Source organism: Bacillus rossius, chromosome 1 (genome assembly GCF_032445375.1).
Source record: "Bacillus rossius redtenbacheri isolate Brsri chromosome 1, Brsri_v3, whole genome shotgun sequence".
NCBI lineage: Eukaryota > Metazoa > Arthropoda > Insecta > Phasmatodea > Bacillidae > Bacillus > Bacillus rossius.
This window is the reverse complement of record NC_086330.1, coordinates 258,374,856-258,396,358: the sequence shown is the minus strand read 5'-3', so window position 1 is coordinate 258,396,358 and position 21,503 is coordinate 258,374,856. Positions and strand designations below refer to the sequence as shown.

At 36.1% G+C, this 21,503-nt stretch overlaps 1 protein-coding gene across 1 annotated transcript in view; it reads left to right on the top strand.

Annotated features, from left to right (window-relative positions):
• LOC134527282 (uncharacterized) overlaps positions 1-21,278 on the top strand; it is a 32,596-nt gene extending 11,318 nt beyond the window's left edge. The window contains exons 2-4 of the mRNA XM_063359824.1: positions 6,405-6,584; positions 12,583-12,721; positions 21,042-21,278. Of these exons, the coding sequence (XP_063215894.1) occupies positions 6,405-6,584; positions 12,583-12,721; positions 21,042-21,144 (422 nt within the window). The 3' untranslated portion in view covers positions 21,145-21,278. The remainder of the gene's footprint in view (positions 1-6,404; positions 6,585-12,582; positions 12,722-21,041) is intronic.
• The last annotated feature ends 225 nt before the right edge of the window (positions 21,279-21,503 follow it).

The following is a 21,503-nucleotide window of genomic DNA, read 5'->3' as shown; positions in this document are numbered from 1 at the left end:
CATGGGACGAAAAAAATATAAATTACAATAAATCATTAACTTAATCTGGGCTGGAAATATACATAGTTGCAGTACAATTTGTTACCAAAATGTAATTCTGCGCATGCTTCCAAAAATCTTTTGAGTGTATTTTCTTGGCTTCGATGGTTTTGCCCATAACCACTTTTTATGGGTGCTTTCACATCCTTTGGGGTCCTCAAATTCAATTCATCGAATACGTCATTAACAAGTTCAACAAAATTGCATTCATTGTCCTTTTTTAGTACGTATTTGAGAGCCTGGGCTGTACGATGGGAAAATAACTGAGCTGCTATTCTGACATTCTGACGAGAACGCCCAGACACAGTCAAATGTGTTTCACTTATATGATGAGTGATCGAAAGATCACACTTCTGATAGTCCAAATAGTCCAACAATTTCTCTTTAGTAAATTTTGTGCCGTCAGGTAACATCACGCCGTCGTCCAGGAAGTGGTTTCTAAGTAGCTTAAGTAAATGCGGCACATCATACATGACCCAAACCTTCCTATTTGTGGGTGCCAGGTTTACAAAATAGGGCTTGTTTGTGTTTACACACAGCTCTTTCCACACTTTTGCATTCTTGCCACCCATGTCACATGTAACTGCAACGACATGTACGCCAGTGGCCTCCACCTCAATGATAATATTTTTCAAACATTCGCTGGTCATTGTAAAATCGAAGTCATAAAACACTAGCTGCTTCCACCCAAGGAACAAACCACGAATCATTGCAACTTGTACATTGTTGTGCGGTCCTAATATCATGTAATGTTTTGAATCGTAGCATATACGACTGTCAATGTTCATTTCATCGTAGGTTAGCACTGCGATCTTGCTCATTTCGCCAAAAGTTGCTGCCTTGACTTTCAACAGGCACAACACTTCGCTCAGAATTCCTGGGTTCACTTAATATCTTCCGTCTATTTCTGGAGAGTTGACCGACAAGGCAAAGGGAAGTTGCGTTTCCTTAAGTACATGTATGTTTTTTTAGACAAAGCTCTTAATGTTGAAGCACTCGCAAAATCTTCTGCATGCCATATGACTCTTTTTTTTACCACGTAACAAGCAAAGAATTTGACCACGCGTAAAACATTTCGACAGCACTGCCTCCACTTTACTGGTAGTTTTTTTTAAACACGATTGGTTATTAATGATTCATTATTGAAATTACTTTTCGAAAACTTGGCTTCTATCAAAGCTACTTTGCACTGTTTTAAAGAGGCTTCAAGAAATGTATTTCGTTTTTCTAAATTATGCACCGTTTCCTAACTTACCTAATAATGTCCGTATCATTACTCTTGCACGAAGTTTCACCAAGGACATTTTCTGTATTAGTTTCTTGATCAACTTTCCTCTTCTTTGGGGAAATATTTTGTAAAGTCTCAATAGCTCTTTTCCTTGTTTCTCTTCTGTCACAGCGTTTCTGGCGTTCACATTCAACCTAAAAAAAAAGTACCTTTTGTATTTATTTCCTTTACTTACAGTTATAATTTTCATTCAAAACTATTTAAATTCTACATTTTTACCAAATAAATGAAGGTACAATCCGTTTGTGCAATCTGTGTACCAGCCTTAATAATAATCTAACAAGGAATGTAGAAAGATATGATTTTTATCTCATGTGATAATGCCTAAAGGCTTAATAGGACATTACCTTATTACCTACAAGATATTAGCAGGAGTATGCTCTGAACCTGAACCACTTCAACACTACCGAGGTGCTAATTAATTGAATCATACCATGGCTGGAATAATATCCACGAACCTCGTCACATGAAAATGGTATCTCAGTAGGTACAATAAAATAAATATAGGTGTATATAAAATCAATATCTACCTAAAAAAAAATAACTAAGAACTGATTTTTTTCACTGACCCCATTTATTTGATGTACGAATAATGGATTTATTAAAAAAATTATCAAAAATGCATTTTAAAGTTTTATTTAATAAGTGTTATTACAGGGTCTCTTTAAATCCCACTGAATTGTGACATTATAATCTGATGATATTTAAGAAAAGAATATACCTACATATTTATGGTTTCAAGCTAAAATATATTAATTTAATATAGGTCATAAATTTGATACTATCATTTTTAAATTAATCTTTAACATGTTTACAGCGGCGAGACCCGAATATTGTAAAATACTCCAACCACTTGTTTACCGACGTTTCACTTAGTAAATTGAAGTCACTCTATGTTTTATTTTAAAGCCTGCGACCCTCCCTACATAAACTTGACCTGCCAGCTGTCATAATGAAAAAAGACCCTATAGCAGTTTTAATTGGTATATTAAAATATGTACTTAAGAAATAATTATTACTCTATTGAATTCTCAATAAAAAGTTAGAAGTTTAAATTTCTAACATTTGAGGGAATGGCGTACCTGATAAAAATATACATACATTATTGTGCTAAAATCATACATAAGGTCAAGAGAATGTAGAAGGTTTTGAAGACTAGTTTACTATAACAAATAACGCCAAATTATCAAGTTAGAATTAACTAAACATTAACGTAAATTACCTGCTCTTCCGATGGGTCCTTTGTTGACAATGTTTGTTGTGCATGCTAATTGGGTATTTGTTGGGAAGGAATTGCATTCGGTCACAACTTCTTCCTTACTGGCAAGCCCAAAAGCTCGTTCCTTAAGTCTCACTCATAGTCTTCTGAAAGAAAGTGGACTGAACACACGCGAGCATTGCTGATATTAAATTTATCTTCCCACTTGCATCGTGATACCCACACCTTTTGAAGTTCGAAATTTGTAGGAAAACGATGGTAATTAATGTCTGAAGTCTTGCGTCTATAGTTACTGCAGCTTGCTATTGCACAGTTGTGATTTCTTTTACTCACTGTTGAACAGGATAACTAAAAATAAAATTATTTCTAGGAAATACTGTGAAAAGTTCAGGAAACATTTCCCGATACTCACACAAATTTCGTTTACGAAACGTCAAACATGTTCGAAAAAGATGCAAAATATTCACGAATAAATAGCTACACAAGCATATGAAAAGGATGAAAGATATTAAATTAAATATCGTTAAGTGTTTAAGTGTTTTAGAAAATAGTACGGAAAACTATTCACAACACAATAACGTCCACGTCACTGACCAAAAGTCATAACCAACTAACAACTGCTATGTTGCTGATTGTTGATCGCTAAAGCGGCGAGTCTCGTCTCCCCCATGTGACGTCACAGCGTGCGTTCGAGCCGGGGGGGGGGGGGGGGGGGCAAATAAAAGCGCGCGAGCCCGGAATGGCATACCTCCTTTTTTACTTACCTTGGGGACCAACTGGATCGCGCTCCTTCGGTCTAAAGGGGAATTAGAGAGAGGGGTGATTGCGGCCGCTAGAGATCGCACTCTAGCGCCGAACTAAGGTAAGTTAGTTGGCCTAGTCACCGTGGATGGCGAAAGCAGGGCTGCCCTGGGAAACAGCTGAGAAAAGCGCCCTTGGTCATGAAGCCGGACATTGTTACTGGTCGCGTTCGTGACCCGAGGCGGGAAGAAAAATGATGCTTAATACTAGCCTGGAGAAATCAAATTAGGCGTGGGACTCTAGTAGGAAAGATTTGATCAGGATAAACAATGGGCTAACAATGTTTATATTAGGGAATTAACATTTTTTTTTGGCCAAATGTTCGAAATTTGCGGCCCAGTGTATTATATTGGATATTGTTGGTTTATTTTGTAAACACAATGGCTTTATTGTGTTTTAGTGGTTTCTGTAGGGAGACATTAACTCACAAACAAAAACATATCAGTGTATTCTGTTGATTTCTGTTGTCAAAGCACACTGAATTAATTGGTTTTGATTGGAATCTGTTGTGAACAAATTTTCACGTGAAATTCTGGGTTTTGTTATTTTTTGTTGTGAAACAGTATGCTTGTTTCTATTTTACTTCTATTGTACCTGTTCGATTTTATTGGTTTCTGTTGTAACAAAATTCAGTTGGTATCTGTTATGTTCTAGTATTTTCTGTTGTTTTTTGGTGATTTTTGTTGTAAGGTATTATATTAGTTTAAGTTGTATTTGTGTGTTTTTAATTCTATTTTATTGTTTTTTTTGTGGTTTTCTAATGCAAATCACTTTTTGGGGTCGTTGTTTTCTAGTGTTTTTCATTGTATTTTGTTGGTTTATTTTATTTTCTGTTGACGGTATTCTATTGTTTTCTATTGATTTTGATTGTATTTTGTTAGTTTTTGTTGTAAATCACTATATTAGGGTCTTTTGTTTTCTTGTGTTTCTAATTGTATTTTGTTGTTTATAATGGTTTCTGCTCTGTTGTTTCCTGTTGTGTTTTTATTTCTTCCATTCTTTTATATTGTGTTTTTTTGTTTTAACTGTAAAGTATTTTATGTTGTTTTTTTCAGTTGTTATTTAGTGTGTTTTGTTTGTTTCTGTTGGAAAGCACTCCTTTGGAGTCTGTTGTTTTCTGTTTTTTTCCCCTTCATTGTATTCTGCTGGTTTCTGTTGTAAAGCATTCTGTTATTTTCTAGTGATTTTTATTGCATTCTTTTGGTTTACGATGTTTTTTTATTGTAAGGCATTATATTTGTTTCTGATTATTTCTAGTGTTTTTTTATTGTATTCTTTTGGTTTTTATGATACATTACTTTGTTGTAGTCTTTTGTTTTCTAGTGTTTCCAATTTTATTCTGTTGTGTTTTATTGATTTTATTTTGTAAGGAGTTCTGATGTATTCCTGTTGTATTTTAGGACGTCCATTGTTTTCTTTTGTTTATTGATGGTTTTTGTTGTGTAGCATTTTATTATTTTCAGTTGGAATTTAGTGACGTCTATTGTGTTCTGTTGGAAAGCACTTCTTTGGAACTGTTTTTAAATTGTTTTTCATTGTTTTTAATTGGTTACTGTTGGTTTCTGTTGCAAAGGAATGTGTTGTTTTGTACTGTTTTCCATTGCATTCTGTTCGTTTCAGTAGCAGCGCACTGTTTTGGGGTCTCTTCTTTTTTAGTGTTTTTTGTTGTTGTAAGGTATTCTATTATTTTTCTAGTTTTCATTGATTATGTTCTATTGGTTTTTGGTTGTAAGCCATACTGTTGGGATATGTTGTTTGTATTCTGTTGTATTTTTTTGGTTTCTGTTATAGAGAGTTGTTGTTACATGTTGTATTTTAGTGAATTCTATTTTTCTCTTGAGTTTTCTTCCTGTGTTGAAAAACATTGTAATTGAGATTATTTCCATTGTTTCTGTTGAAAAGCACTCTGTTGGGGTCTGTGGTTTTATAGTGTTTTTTATTATTTTATTTATTTTTTGCTTTTTTTTAAAACAACCCATAGTTTTCCAGTGTTTTCAATTGTATTTTGCTGGTTTTTGTCGGTTTCTGTTAGATGTTATTATTTAGATTTTAAGAGTTATTCAATGCAATCTCTATGTATTTCTTTCAGCTGTAATGCATTGTGTTGGTTTCTGTTGTAAGGGAGTAGGTTGGAGTCCGTTATTTTATAAGGTTATTCAGTTTTTTTTGTCGAGTCGTCAACCCCAGCATGGTCCACTTGGCTGGTAGGCTGCAAATTACTCCTGACTAAAAATAACTAACTGTTTCACATATGCACATCGTACGCTTATTCCTAGGTATATGAAATGAAAATTGGTAAATTATTGTAAATGTTTTTGAAATACATAGTTTTAATAACACCAATCTCTGCATTACACAAATGTGGTCTGTGCCGACAAATTACACTGTTAATAACCTACAATTACCATCATGATCCATGCAAGTACTGAAAGATTCTACAAAGTAATGAATAAACACTGTCAAATACCAACAAGCACTATCAAGTATGTACAAGTAAATGCCAGTACCGACAAGTGCCTGCAAGTTATTCTAAGTACTGGCAAATACTAACAAGATTTTACAAGTATCTACAGTTCAAGTTACTACCAAGTAACAACAAGATTCTGCCAAATACCGACAAGATCCTAAAATCAGTATTTCCAAGTACCGCAAGGTAATGCCAGTACTGTGAAGAACAGTTATGCTTCTGCTAGGTATTCTTCAAAACCAGGTATTAACATCAATTACTGGCAATGACCCACAATATCCTCTCAGTTGTTAACGAGTTCCAGCCAAGTATCTGAAAAATTCTTTCAGTACAAGCTAAAATTGGCAAGTTCTGGCAAGTACCGGCCATTACTTGCAAGTATCATTAAAACTTTGGGTGATCTAGTTACTCTGTCACGGAGGTCTAAAATAAGTTAACGTAGTATATAGTCTAAATATAAATATTACTGTGCAGATGTACCCTACTACACTGATAACCCGAGCTGCAATTAATGCTGCGTTATCGCTCGATGTCTAAATGCTGCATAAAAGTTGCGATGTACGTTTCTCGGCGTCGAGCTGTGTTATCAGTGTTTCTCACCCGTGACCTGGTTCAGCGCATAAGTAAGAAGCTGTGGTCGGACCGGACTCGAGTGACGCACGCGATGTCGCCGGCGACGACTCTGCTGGTGCTGCTGGTGCTGCTGGTGCTGGGCGCGGCCCGGCGCGGCGACCCCGCCACTGCGATGGGCATTAGTGCCGAGGACCCAGGTACGTCGCCGTCCATGTGCGTGCATGGATCACGTCGAGGCGACTGAATGCGAGCTGTGAACTGGATGTTGTTGAGGCGGCGACAGAATCTAATGGTGTGGGAAATGAGAACAGTCACCAGCTTACTCAACGCCAATCAAGTTCCCAACATCTAAAAATTTCAGTAACTGATCTCGCCGGGAATGGAACCCGGCTGCCGTGTTATAAGGCGCGTGATCTGACTCTAAGAAACCCTGATAACTTCCGGATACTAGAAGTTACAAATCTTACCACTGCTCTATTGATACCAGCATGAAATATTTTTAAAATTAGAAATACTTTTATGAGTTGTGTTTTTACAGTACATGTCGAAATGTTTTTTTTTTAATGCTTGGGCGTACCCTGATAGGACGAAAAGTCTATTGTTAATAGAATCCATAGGAAAACTTTCAAGTTATGCGATACGGACAGATAACGTTTATAGTTATGGACACAGTAACGTTAACAATTTTATATTATTTTTTAAATTGTCGGTTTTGAAAAGTTTTACAGGCATTGTTTGCCCCTGGACCCTTTACATATCCCGATGCCATGATCATGGGTGCCACAGAATTTTTAAATTCATACTTTTCGAATTACTACTCCTCGACTGTGAGTCAAGATGGAGAAAGAAATCTGCCATGCTTTTGGTAACGCGCAGTTCTCTTGCGTGGACGAAAATGGCGCTGATGCACTGAGGCACACAGTGCGGGTTATCACTTCACTGACACTAGGGGCCAGTGTATCAAAGTAGAAGCCAGTGATACAGGATGAGTCTGTATTTGATCGAAAAAATTTGGTTGCAGGTTCATCACCGAAAGGCAAGTTGAAAAAATAAATACGACTTATGGTCTTAAATACTTCCCAAGGCTAATATGTACACACCTTTAAAGTTTGATTTGAAAAACTGGTTTGTTTCAAATAAAAGGGAAAATATTTCATATTTCCTAAGCATCAGGATAATGTTTAATTGAAAAATGTCTTCACGTAACGCAAAACTTGTCGCAGTTATCAAATAAATTTATTGAAATTGTTTGGGGAAATTCTTAAACTGTCCATAAATTTTTGTGACGTGGTAGTAAAATGTGGCTTTTAAAGGCATATTACTAATCATCATGGGCAATCTAACGAAAAATGCCACATACTGTTTTTGCCTTTAGACCACACCGTCTTCGAGGAATGCTAGTATCAAAAAATAACGAATGCAATCCTGCAGCACCTGGCAGGTATGCAACGCGCACAACACCCAGTTGACTAGGGCTGCTACAATCAAGGTGGCCGGACGTGCAGACTTGCGATGGAGCGGCGGAGGGCAATGGACGGGCTGCTCAACTGCGCAGAGAGCGACATCCTAACTGACGACCACCTCGCCACACCGCGTTTCTTTCTGCGGACCGACGATGAGAGAGAGTGGAAGCTTGAGGGCGACAAGACGGACTGCTGACTGCAGGCGAACTGAACGAACTCCGGGGATCACAGTGGAGCGTGTTGCGACCAGTGGAGAACCAACCAAGCACCGGCACACGTTCCGTAGTGCGTAGGATAATCACCTCCCAGAGCACATTTGTGCGAACTCCACGGAAATATTTTATGCATCAATTTAATTTGCAGAGATAACCGTCAGGTAAAGCTCTCAGAGTGGTATCAGCGCATCGAGCTTTCGGCAAGTACATTCTGTTCACCGATAGAGCTTCCTTTACCCATGACTGTACACTGAGTTTCCTTGCAATAACTACGCCGAGGCATCAGACAACCCGCATGACCCATTTGTTGGCAGTTACCAACAGTGTTTCTGTGTGAAAGGATGGGCTGGAATCGCCAATGTCCCCTACCTGTCACCGCCACATATCTCTAGAAATTTGTACGCAGTAGTTTTTTTTTAAATGGAACAGAAATATTTATTAAAAACTACATATATTTGTAAATTTGTACATTTACACGAAAACAACTGTATCACTACAAAATACAGTTAGAAGTAATACTGGGGTCGAATTCTTATTTGGGAATTTATGCTTTGTGTTGCCCCAGTAACTCAAATAGTTAAAGTTATTTTTAACCCGTTTCCTGAATAGTTTTCCAGTATTGACTGTGCACACAAAGATCTCGATACAACAAAATAAAGTAAAATTGTTGAATATTCAATTGTATTTTATAGTGTTTACAAATAATTACGATTGAATGAAACATCAACTAAAAATAAAATTATGTGCAAATTTTCGTAAGATATACTAAATATTATCTAAAAAAAAAAAAAAAAGAAGATTCAGAGGAGACCGTCTTACTGGCACGCTTCATACGAGGTCGTCTGGACCGTGTATTCCCGGACAATGGAGAGGCCAGTTGCCGTTGCCTGTCGATCTCAGTGCGCTCGACTCTTCCCTGTGAGCGCGCATGGGAGGCCTGCGTGTGAGACAGCTGTGCTGGGCGCATCGGAGACATGCGCGGTGCTTCTGGAAGTGTTTGGTAGTCATGCTGCGCCGTCGTGAACTATGTATCGCTCATGAGGGCCGTAAAATATATACGTTTTTCGTTAAAAATGTTTATTGTTATGTAAAGTGATTATTTGGACGTTACTGTTCATGATTAATGACTTGCATTGCTCACTAATAACATAATTAAGTGTACGTTCTTGAAATGATTTCTGCAATGGGGAATTATGGTTGAAAATTTTCTAGAATATATGCCAGTGCAGTTTTTCACTGTGTGTGCCTGTTGACGGGAACAGATGACAGTTACCGAAACGTCGCAACTGTTTTGTCATAGGAAACCTACTTACTGTGTTCGTCAGTGTTGTCGTTGTGTTGTCCATAATATAAATTTAACTTCTAGCGTTGTATTCGTATATTTGCTGCATTGTCCATGTTTTGTTGTCTGCTTGCATTTACTGTTATTGTTGAAACTGTCTCGTCGTGGATAGCCCACTGTGTTCGTCTGTGCTCTTATTATGTTTTCATAACTAAATTCTTTCCTCGGAATTCTTGTGCTGTGTGATATTTAAGTATGAATGTATTAATCAGTGCTGTCATCGTTGTGTTTCCATAAAACCCGTTTAAGTATATCGTTGGGTATTTGTTTGACATTGCTGTTTTAGGATTGTCCTCTATTATTTCTTAATTTGCTTTCTTGAATTTTTTTCCACGAGAAACAGTGCAAAACTACAAATACATATTTCTAAGAAATTGTATTAAATCATAATCACGTGTCTCAAACACTAAATAATACCTACGTATGTGGCTATATGTAATGATAGAGCATTCAAAAAGTGCCTTTTAGCATGTAGTTTTTCTCGCAAACAGCAGGGACCAGAATAGTTTAATACAAATATTATATTTTAAAATTGTGGTATGGAAGTTAATGTCTCGTAATTATAATTTTTTTTGGGTAGTTACATTTGCTAATAAATGAAAGTGTGACCTTTTTTTAAAGCAAAATATTTTTTATTTTTACAGTCGGTAGAATAATATCAGAACCACAGGGTAACGAAAGTGAGTAGGTAGCGGAGTTAACGTGCGCAACTTATGTAACGAATATTTATCGATGGCGTAGGATTTTAAAAATAAGATGTTGAAATTAAAAATCTTTACAGCAGGTTACAGATGACAGCAGCACATGATTTCGTATACTTTTCTAATCTTTTACATACTTTTGCATACTTAAGCAACTCTTAACTCTCAACTCTGAGGGTGGATCCGGTGTTAGCATTAGAATTGTGACAACTTGTATAACATTTCCAATAGGTTCGTGTATCATATTTTAGCTATCATAAAACCATTTATTTATTCTTGAATTCTACTGAAAACAAGTACAGTTACTGGTAAATAAAGTTATATTTCCAACGGATGATTACGCGTTTTTCAAATATTAGAGTACCCTAAAAATTTCCTATTCCTATTACCTATGAAATTTCACAGTAGGGATCAGAAGTAATTAATAAATAATTTTATTTTTAAATTGTGGTACAAATAAAAATGTCACGCAGTTTTTTTATGTGCGGGAAAATACATTTGTTACGAATTAAAGTGAACATTATTTCATTTTTCTTGCAGTAATTGATGACATGCGTCTCATGTGTTTGTACATACAGTTTCGTCTGCCGTTTTGTCAGTTTTAATATTAATTAAATATTATTTCGAACTACAATAGTAGGCGCGTACATCACTTGATTTGTAGCAGCTCTAGCTTACTGCTATAGCTCTAGCGTTGTGCGCGCTGCAGTTTTTCGTTCTAATTTTATATTAATTAGTATTTATTTAAAACTGCGGGATTTAAAGCAAAAATTCAAGGTGACTTATTTGTTGGTTTAGACATGTAAAATTAATCTGCCTTTAAACCCCCACATGTTAACCCCTAATGTTACTGCCTATAATTTGAATGAAATAATTTTACGGTAGCAACAAGTTTGCGTTAGTTGTATACATTTTTTTAAATTATACATTACCCCAGCGTTTTGTTCTCGAATCATGTATTAGGACTTTTATTATTGCTTTGCAGTTTTGCTTTTCAGGGTCTTTAATGCAAAGACAGTTTGTGGTATTTTTCCGTACACAAGAGGTGATCACAGATTTTCGTGAGGTTTGTTTTCATAAAGAAATACGTGGGTATTGAATAGTTAATGATAAAATGATGATGTACATAAGTGTTTCAAATTATAACTGAACTGCTATTGATATCCATAACATTAGCTGGCATTACTGGATGTGAATGAATATTTTCCAGCACAATTTAAATGAATCTAATCGGCACCTTGAAGTTAGGACTATGTTAAAATTGGCCGAGTTTATCTTATTAAAAATTATTTGGTTTATTTCAATTTGGAAACTTTCACTATTTACTTGTTTCGCTCTCAGTAACGACATCCCGGTAAGAAATTATTTTGCTGATAAATTCAGACCATTTAAAATTAATACAAGTTATTTTCATAAAATATTTAAAATCTTCGGATATAATTTACAAAACTGAAATAATTTATTTGCATACTAGAAGTTTACTTCAAAATAAACCGTAATGCACATAGAGTTTGTCCATAAAAATATGTTCCATATATATATATATATATATATATATATATAAATAAATAAATATTTATATATATAGTATCAGATGTAAGCATTGTAGGGTGTTGATTCAAGGTTCAAGGTCAAAATTAAAGAGTAACTCAACAAGTTTTAGATAAACGCATGCTCGAGTACTGCTTTGTTGTTTTCTCGCTCGCAGCGCTACCTATGTTGAAAGAATGGCTCTTTCCTCAATTAGTAGACGGTAAACCTGTAAAATTTATTTGGCAACAGGATGGAGCACCTCCACATTGGAATCTCTTTGTACGAGAGTGGTTAAATGTCAAAACCCGGACCGTTAAATTTGTTCGCTAACCTCCAAGTTTACCTGACATTACGCCATGCTATTTTCTTTTGGAAGTTTATAAAAGATTGTCTCTACGTTCCGCCGCTACCTAATGTTTGGCCAAAGTTGATTATGAGAATTGAATAGGCTATTGCTTCCATTACTCAAGACTTGTTAACCAACATGTGGGAAGAATTAGACTTTAGGTTGGATGTGTGACGTATAACAATAAGTACACATATTGTACTTTTGTCAGAAAAAAAGGTTGGTTTACCTTCATTTTGCTGTCTGATTTGTTGTAAATAATATAATTTAAACGTTTATAACATTCCATTGAAACTGGGATATTCTTTTTGGACAGCACGTATATTAACACAATTAATTGCACTATAAATTGTTTTATTAAAACACTTAAGTTATAAATCCAAATAATAGTAAATCAGACACAATTTTCATACTACACCAACCTGATGCATAAGTAGTTTATAATTGTGTAAGATTATTGTTTCGTAAATAAAATACAAAAAAAATAAATAACGAAACACCTGCGCCATACAAAACAGAACACAAAGTGTGTTGTTCAGTGCCCGGCTGTCGGAACACGGCCTGCGCCTCACAGAGTATTGCCGCGGTGTTGCAGCCCACCCCCGGCAATGCTTGGACTCCAGCGACAACAGCTACCACGTCGCGGGCAGCTCGTGGAACAGAGCGGAGAAGTGCGAGAAAGGCGACTGCGAGTACAACCAAGAGGAAAAGAAAATGATCGTCAACTACTATTCGTAAGCATTGCTCGTTACTAATCATACATATAATTATTCTTCAGTTTATTGAATCTAACCTGAACCTTATTCTACCAGTTAAAATACTTTCGCTTGTGTTAATGTCATTTGGAACAGATGGTTGACTGGAATTTCTGCAATAATTTAATACCTAAATGTTTAAATAATTTAGATGCACTGTATTTCATAAAACTTGTTGTGAACCCTGAAATTAATACTTTTTGCTTACTAAAATGTCAACACGAATGTATCATCACATTTTAACATTTTATGCCATAATAACAAACAAGTTACATGTACCTTTACACAGTGTTAAGAACATCTTTAAAACACTGCGAAACCATTATTAACCAGTTTTATCGTCCGAAAAATTAAACTTCTGTGTAATTGCTACCGGTTCTTAAATGCTCTTTGTTGAATATACCTGAGCAATATCTTGTGCAGTTTAAAAAAAGTTTATTTTTTCTGCAACCTCTGAAATTTTTTTAACCTCAGACAGGCGAGCAGGAGCCCAACTTTGTCCACTGCCTTCAGCAAACGCATTATCGTGCGCACAGAGTTATAAATCGTCAGGAAGCGGCATGTTGTGACGTAATTTAAGTTACATTTTTACCATGTCATCACTATATTTCCACGGCCCTAAACATTGCGAACATGATGTTTGACCAGGTCTTGTGAAGATTAATGCCCCCACACACGATCCGCCCAAACGGTCAGTTTGGACCTATCAGTCGGAACTTAACAGTCGGAACTGACGTGTGTGTGTGTGTGTGTGTGCAAGGACTGTGGACTGGTCAGTCGGAACTGATGGACTGACGAACTGATCACGTTCCATGAAATCGGACTGTGGGCTTGAGAGCACTCAGTCCGAACTGCAGTGTGTGGGAACACCGTCTCGCTAGTCCAAAAGTTCAGTCCATCAGTCCATCAGCTGAGTGTCATGGCATCCATCTTTGTTTAGACTCTTTTGTTGCTTTGATATTTTGATTTCCTTTTTGTAACAAAAAAAGCCACTGCAATTGCAACGTCCGAAGTTTCTTCCCTGTTCTACGATTAACAGATACATCCAACAGCAACAGCAACCAAAGATTGATCGTGTGTGGGGAAGGCTTAAATTCAGTTCAAACTATCAGTTAGGCATGAGAAGTCCGAACTGGGTTGCTTGACTGATTGTGGGGGGTCTTTAGATAGTATTAATTATTATCTACGTCGTTATACACAGTCACTTCCATGCAATATAGTCATTTAAACTGTTTCCACAGTGCAAACTTTACACTTCAGACTTATGGGCGACCAACTAACATGGCGTAGACTACGAGCTGAAAAAAGCGGCTTCACCTGGTTACCAAGTAATCATTCAGATGTAGCCACCTCCCGATCGTGCCCATACTGACCAATGTGAACTTCAACCAGCCGCACATAGCCTACATTTTTACAATTTTTCGGTTTTCAAGAACAATTAACAAACTAATATTTAATCTTTTTATAAAACATTATTTCGTTATATTTTTGCAACAAGTTTTTACATTATTTACGAAATGCCAATTGACTTAGCGCTGGGCATCTTCGAATCAGGGATTTAGAATTCGAATAAAAATTTTGAGCGAATTACAAACTATTTGTAAGGTTCGTAATTTATCGAAACTAATATTTGTCTATTTGCTAAAAGGTTTTAAAAATGTCGAAGTTATGAATGACTTGTATTTGCAAGATTTAGTTATTCAGACCGACAGAGTGCTCTTTCGTTCCCCTGCTCTCTCTACATCAGAACTACTCAGAGAGAGCACTCTCGCTGTATCAATTTGTAAAAGAAAGTGCGAAAAGCGTTAGAGCTCGAAATATCATGCCTGTATACTCTCTCGTGCTCTGCGACATACGCAATGTAGCTTTAAAATCCAGTTTGAGGATATTACTAATTACAAGGTGAGTGAGTAGTATATATTGGGGACTCTCCACACAGGGCTCAGGGTCCAAATTGTTGAATGTCAACCACAATCTTGGACTATGACGTCACGGTGGCCATCTTGGATGCCCTGAACTTGACCATTAACCTTTACCATTTGACCTTAACCATTGGCTTTGACCTTAACCTTGACCCTTACCTTGAACATTTACATTGACTATGAAATTTGACCTTTGAACATGACCTTTGGCTTTAGTCGTTAAATTAAATTCCGCCACATTGAAATCATGCGCCCCAATTCCCGAACATTGCCCTTTACGTTATGGTAACCATTTTGGATTCTAATGTTATGCCCGCCATCTTGGATTTGAAATCATAGTCACTTTTTCGATTTTGATGTCATGCCCGCCATCTTGTTTTAGTCTGGAGACCACCATATTGCATGATGTCATGACCATTATCATGTTTTTTCTATTCTACTGGAGGCCGCCATCTTGTATGTCAACACATTTGTTTTTCCTTTTTGTTCCTAGAGAGTGCCAGCATCTCTGTCTAATGAACATAAGATCGATGTTTCAATACCTGCCAATGTTGTTGTGGTCCTAATTTAAATAAAAAAAATTAATATATTATACAAAATACAATAAAACCGCAGTGAATCAAAATATGGCAGCTCGGACCTCTGGATTTGAAAATAAATGCCTTTGACCATACAGCCATCCAGACAATTTGAGTTAAATAAGGCATATAAAGAAATTACATACATATTCAGACTTGTATCTTTTATTTAACGGAATAATAGCTTCATTTACATTCAATACTTGCTACCAATAGTGCAGTTAACACACATCAACTGCTAGAGAGGCAGCTGTCATATCGTTTTCAGTAATCGATACAAGGAATGCTAGTGCCACTTAGTACACATGCCATCTGCTAAAGTGTGCAACCGCCCTGTTTCTTAACTCCCGCAACAGTGCGATTAGCAACTATTCCCCACACTCATGCTCCAAGGCCCAAACTTAACCAAAAGTAAATGGCTACCTCTCCGCTTATTATCCGGGCAATGTGTGGGTTCCATTAAAAGACAAATAAAACAATTAAGTACAGTCTTTATTTACTTTCATGGCTATTACTCATTACCAAGGATTACAAGTGTGCTACCACCATATTAGTTTAATTACTACCCCCTTTTATATTTTTTATTAAAAGACGGTAAACTGTCATGATATCCGCCACTTGTCAGCAATTTTAGCCACTATCATTAAAAATCATCATAAATTAGAGGAAAATTCCAAAAACCATCAAACACTTATCTATTAATATAATGATTGATTCGATCGATTCCTGTCCTCAGTTCGATCTCTGGACGTTGCAAAAAAAAAAAAACACCTTTAAAAATGGGGGAAAAAAAATCTAAAAGTAACTTAAATTCCTCATTTATCAACCTTCAGTAAACAAAGAAGACATATTGACCACTATCTTGGAAATTCGTGTTCATCAACCTGGAAATTGGGAAAATTCCAAAAATCATCAAAAAATCAGCTATTAAATTAATGATCGATTCGATTAATTATTGTGCATGGTTTAATACCAGGCAGTATAGTTTTCACTAGATTAATTAGTTATTTATCAAACAGTCTTTTATCCGGAAGAGAATAAATTAAATAAATTACCAATAAAACATGAAACAGCAGGACAAAGGAGAACGGAGTTAGCACACACCAAGTGCTATTCACAAATGTGGTATGGACCGTGTGTTCGATACCCACCTCGTTCATAGAACCATATTTGTATTTTACTTTTGCATTGCGTTGAAAATAATAACTTATACATTTATGTGAAGTTAAGGGAATTCAAATACGACTAGTCAAAGTACCTAAAATGAAGCACGTTAACCAATAAGTTTTTAAATAATTCTCCAGGCTAGAGGCAGAGGCCGAGCCACGGCCCCGCCTGCCGGCGCGTGCAGGGAAGACTTTGCCCCGCCGCGGGGAGAGATTAGCAATGCCAGGAGCCCAGCTGGCTGCTCGCTCGAGGCCTTGCCTTGCCTTCCTTCCCGGCCATCAGACTGACAGGAACAATGTCCTTGAAATCATAAAGTGCTTCTTGGAATCGCCTCAAGTACGAAAAACTTAACGAGGGTATAAAACTGGCCTACTAATGTAATAGTTTGCTCCCCGAAAATTTTTGTAGTGCATGTGATCTAACACAGACTCGAACCCAGCACATATGCCACAAAAAAGACATCGCCACGAAAAATAAGGAAAATGAATATTCATACAGGTTAAGCGAATTGGAACCAGGAGACCCTCTGTTTTCGAAACTCGGTGAACATTTTTAACAGCTCATGTACAATGTCAGACGTGTATGCCGAGCGTCTCCGAACCAAGAGTTATTTTTCGTCGATACTCGGCGAATATTTTAAACACATTAAGTTAAATGTCAGACGTGTAGGCCAAGCGACTCCGAACAAAAGAGTTATTTTCCGAAGAAAATCGACGAAAATGTAAACGGGCCATGATCAATGTTGGTCGTATAAACTATGCATCTCTCGAACCATTAAGTAATCAGTCCTGAATACAGACTGAACGATCCACAGTCAATGAAATGGAATGATATTTTGAAGCATATTCGACAAAAAAGGGAAGCACATACGTCAAAAAGGAAGTATTTTGGACGCACACCCGATAAAAAGGAAGTACATTTGGAAGCACTCTCGATAAAAAGGAAGCACATTTATAAGCACATTAAAAAAAGGAAGATAATTTGGAAGCATATTCGACAAAAAAGAAGCACATATGAAAGCACTCTCTATGAAAAGAAAGCATTCAAAAAAGAGGATTCACATTTGGAAGCACATTCAAAATAAAGTAAGCACATTTGGAATCTCATTCTACAAAAAGGAAGCACATTTGGAAGCACATTAAAAAAGGAAGCACATATGGAAAAAAAAAATCAAAAAAAGGAAGCTGTATTACCAGAACTCAGTCTTTTTTAGAAATCAGATTTCGAGAAATAAAACAATCATTTTTGAAATCCAATTAATTAATTTTTTAAATTGTATACACATGCAGGTAAAAAAGTCATTATTCTATCTAGAAAGCTTCCTTTAGTTCTTTGAGTATAAAGGCTACATTGTTAATGTTGATGTAGTTTCCTCCACTAATGGATGCCAGTAGCAATATCAGGCGATTTTTATCGATCACCTGAGAACGTTACTGGCATCGCTGCCTTCAATCTCAAATAACTGAGGGAAGCTGGCGACATAAATAAATAAAAGTCTTGTCTTATCTTCATGTGAATAATAAATATATATTATTGATTTCAAATATATTGTTTTATTTCTGGAAAAAAATATTTCTAAGACGGAATTGTCGTAAAACATCTTTCGTTTTTTCAAACTGCTTCCAAAAGTGCTTTCTTTTTGTCAAATGTGCTTCGAAATGATATTTTTGTGTGATTCCAAATGTTATCATTTTTTGGAATACGTTTCTATACGTGCTTCCTTTTTGTAATGTGCTTCCAAATGTGCTTATTTTTGGTAATAGGCTTCTAAACGTGCTTTCTTTTTTTAAATGTGCTTTTTTTTTAATTTGCTTCCAAATGTGCTTCCTTTTTATCGAATGTGCTTCCTTTTTATCGAATGTGCTTCCAAAAGGGCTTCCCCTTTTTTGTGCTTCCAAATGTGCAATGTGCTTCCTTTTTGTCGAATGTGCTTCAAAATATTCTTCTTTATTGTAAAATGTGCTGTTTTTTGAACGAGCTACAAAACATGCTTTCGTTTTCTTTTTTGATTTTCTTCCAAATGTGCTTCCTTTTTATTGAGTATGCTTTCAAATGCGCCTACTTTCTAACAAGTTTGCTTCTAAATGTGCTTCCTTTCTGTGAATGTGCTTTCAAAATTGCTTCATTTTCATCAAATTGCTTCCAAATGTGCTTCTCTTTTTTAATATTCTTCCAAATATGTTCCCCTTTTTGATTGTGCTTCCAAATGTTTTCCTTTTTTGATTTAGTTCCCAAATATTCTTCCTATATGTCGAATGTGCTTCCTTTATGTTGAATCTGCTTTCTTTTCATCGAATTTACTTCCTTTTTTTCGAATGCATCCAAAAATGATTCCTATTTTCATTATACTCCAAAATGTGCTTAATTATTATCAAATAAACTTCCAAATGTAATTCTATTTTTTGAATGTGCTTTCAAAATTGCTTAATTTTTGTGTATGTGTTTCCAAATATGCTTTCTTTTTATCGAGTGTGAATTAAATGCACTTCCTTTTTTGTTGTAGGTACTTCAAAATTTGCTCCTTTTTTTGATTGTGCTCCCAAATATGCTTCTTATTTGTCGAATGTGCTTCCTTTTTGTTGAATCAGCTTCCTTTTTGACGAATGTGCTTCCAAATGTGTTTCTATTTCGTTGATTGTCGATCGTTCAACCTGTACTTAGGATCGATGACTTAATGGTTCGGAAATGTCTGGTCAATACGCTGACATTAAACATGAACTGTTAATAATATATTTTCGTCGATTATCGTCGAAAAATTCCTCTTGGTTCAAAGATGCTTGTCTTGTACTTCTGACCTTCAACGTGACCTGTTTAAAATGTTCGCCGAGTAAGGAAAACAGTGGGTCTCCTGGTTCCGATTTGCTTGGCCTGTAGCAGATGTGTTTATTTCTTATTTTTCGTGGGGCTATCTCTTTACCCGACTACGGTGAAGCCAAAAGGAAGGGTTATGATTTTAGGAGTCTATGTATGTATGTATGTATGTTTGTATTACGTATGTTCCTCCGTAGCGCCTAAACTATTCATGCGATTTTGATTAATAAGGTGTCAATCGATTCGTTATTATGGCCCGGGTAACATAGGCTACATTTTAACCGACTTCAACAATAGGACGAGTTGACTTTACATTGTAAACCCCGATTTTAACCGATTTCATTCTTTTTTTTTAATGTTTATTCATCTGTTAATATATAGTAGAGTATAATAAAAAATTAAATTATAAACAGCAAGATTACATACATCTTATCTACACTTCAGACACACACACCTCTCTCTCATCCTCAAATTTTCTTACAAACTTTCACCTTTACTACTAAGCCTACATTTCACACATACTCATATTAACTATGCCTATGCTGTACCTCGCAGCGTTGCCGTTACGCGCTGATAAAGAAGGCGGTTTATTTTATCCTATTCCGTATACTGAGCAATTGTTTTATCATGAATGTCCTTGTCTATAATGTATAATTATTAAGTATGTATTAATTACGCTGTTACATCACTCTTCGTTTTGTTGTCACATCACAGGTTAAAACGGAAAATATTAAAATAAAAAAGTTTGAAAAACTGTAACCTGACTATGGAAAAAAACACTAAAAGGTAAGAAACAAGGTAGGTCCTGTTTGATATCACCGTCTTATTGAGTAAAACAAGTCATTTGATATGTTATATATTCCTATTTATTTAGTTCTATTGATATCCTCTGTCACTTCCACATTAATTACATTATAATACAATTCAAATGCCGTAGTTGTGCATTTTCAAGTACAGAAAAAAAAAATTCAAAACTGTAATCCGACTACGGGAAAAACACCAAAAGGTAAGAAATAAGTTAGGTGTTGATTACTATTACAGTCTTATTAAGTAAGATCAATGTTTTATAATTAAAATCTTCTATCAGTTTGATATAATAACATTATAATTTACTTTACCATTTTTGTATATCAAACTGAAATGCTTGCTTGTGTATCAAATTAAAAAGCTTGCTTATTATAGTTGACAACTCACGACTACTGCATTTGAATTAATTTATAAAGTTATTAATGTCGAAGCGACAGAGAACATCAATATAACTAAATAAATAGGAATATCTAACATATCAAATGACTTGTTTTACTAAATACGTCGATGATATCAAACAGCACCTACCTTGTTTCTTACCTTTTAGTATTTTTTTATGTATTCGGGTTATAGTTTTTTAACCTTTTTTTATTTGTGACATATGGTCTGGCTCGAGTATGTGTTAGATCACATGCACTACAAAAATTTTCGGGGAGCAAACTATTACATTAGTAGGCCAGTTTTATACCCTCGTTCCGTTTTTCGTACTTGAGGCGATTCCAAGAAGCACTTTATGATTTCAAGGACGTTGTTCCTGTCAGTCTGATGGCCGGGAAGGAAGGCAAGGCAAGGCCTCGAGCGAGCAGCCAGATGGGCTCCTGGCATTGCTAATCTCTCCCCGCGGCGGGGCAAAGTCTTCCCTGCACGCGCCGGCAGGCGGGACCGTGGCTCGGCCTCTGCCTCTAGCCTGGAGAATTATTTAAATCTTCTTGGTTAACGTGCTTCATTTTAGGTACTTTGACTAGTCGTATGGGAAAAATTGGTTTTCCAAGTTCACCCGCGTTAATGTTGCAGATGCGGTGTGGTCCTTGTCCCGAGGATCTGCAGGGCCGTCCCAGGCAACCTCAGCCTGCCGTACCCGGACTGCTGCCAGCGACTCGTCTGCGCTCCGTACTAGAGCAACAGCTGCATGCAGTACATATTCATGACATTGCATTAGTTGTTATTACCGTTGCCTCAACGGTGTCAAACTAATTTATATACTTTAAAATGTCATGTAAGTTAATAAAGGAATAGGAATTTACCACATAACTGTTGTTCATTGCTACGCTTTTATTTAATATTTTTAACCCCGATGGTAGGATCATGATTCCCTTCCCCCCTTTCAGTGGGAACATCTGCTTCAGTGACAGACATTAGAAAAAAAAATAGTAAATACAAATATGAATTATTGGTTTAAAAAAAATGCTGACTATTTTACTTGTTTTCATTATAAACAGATTTTATTAAAAGTTTTAAGTTATTCATTCACAAAAA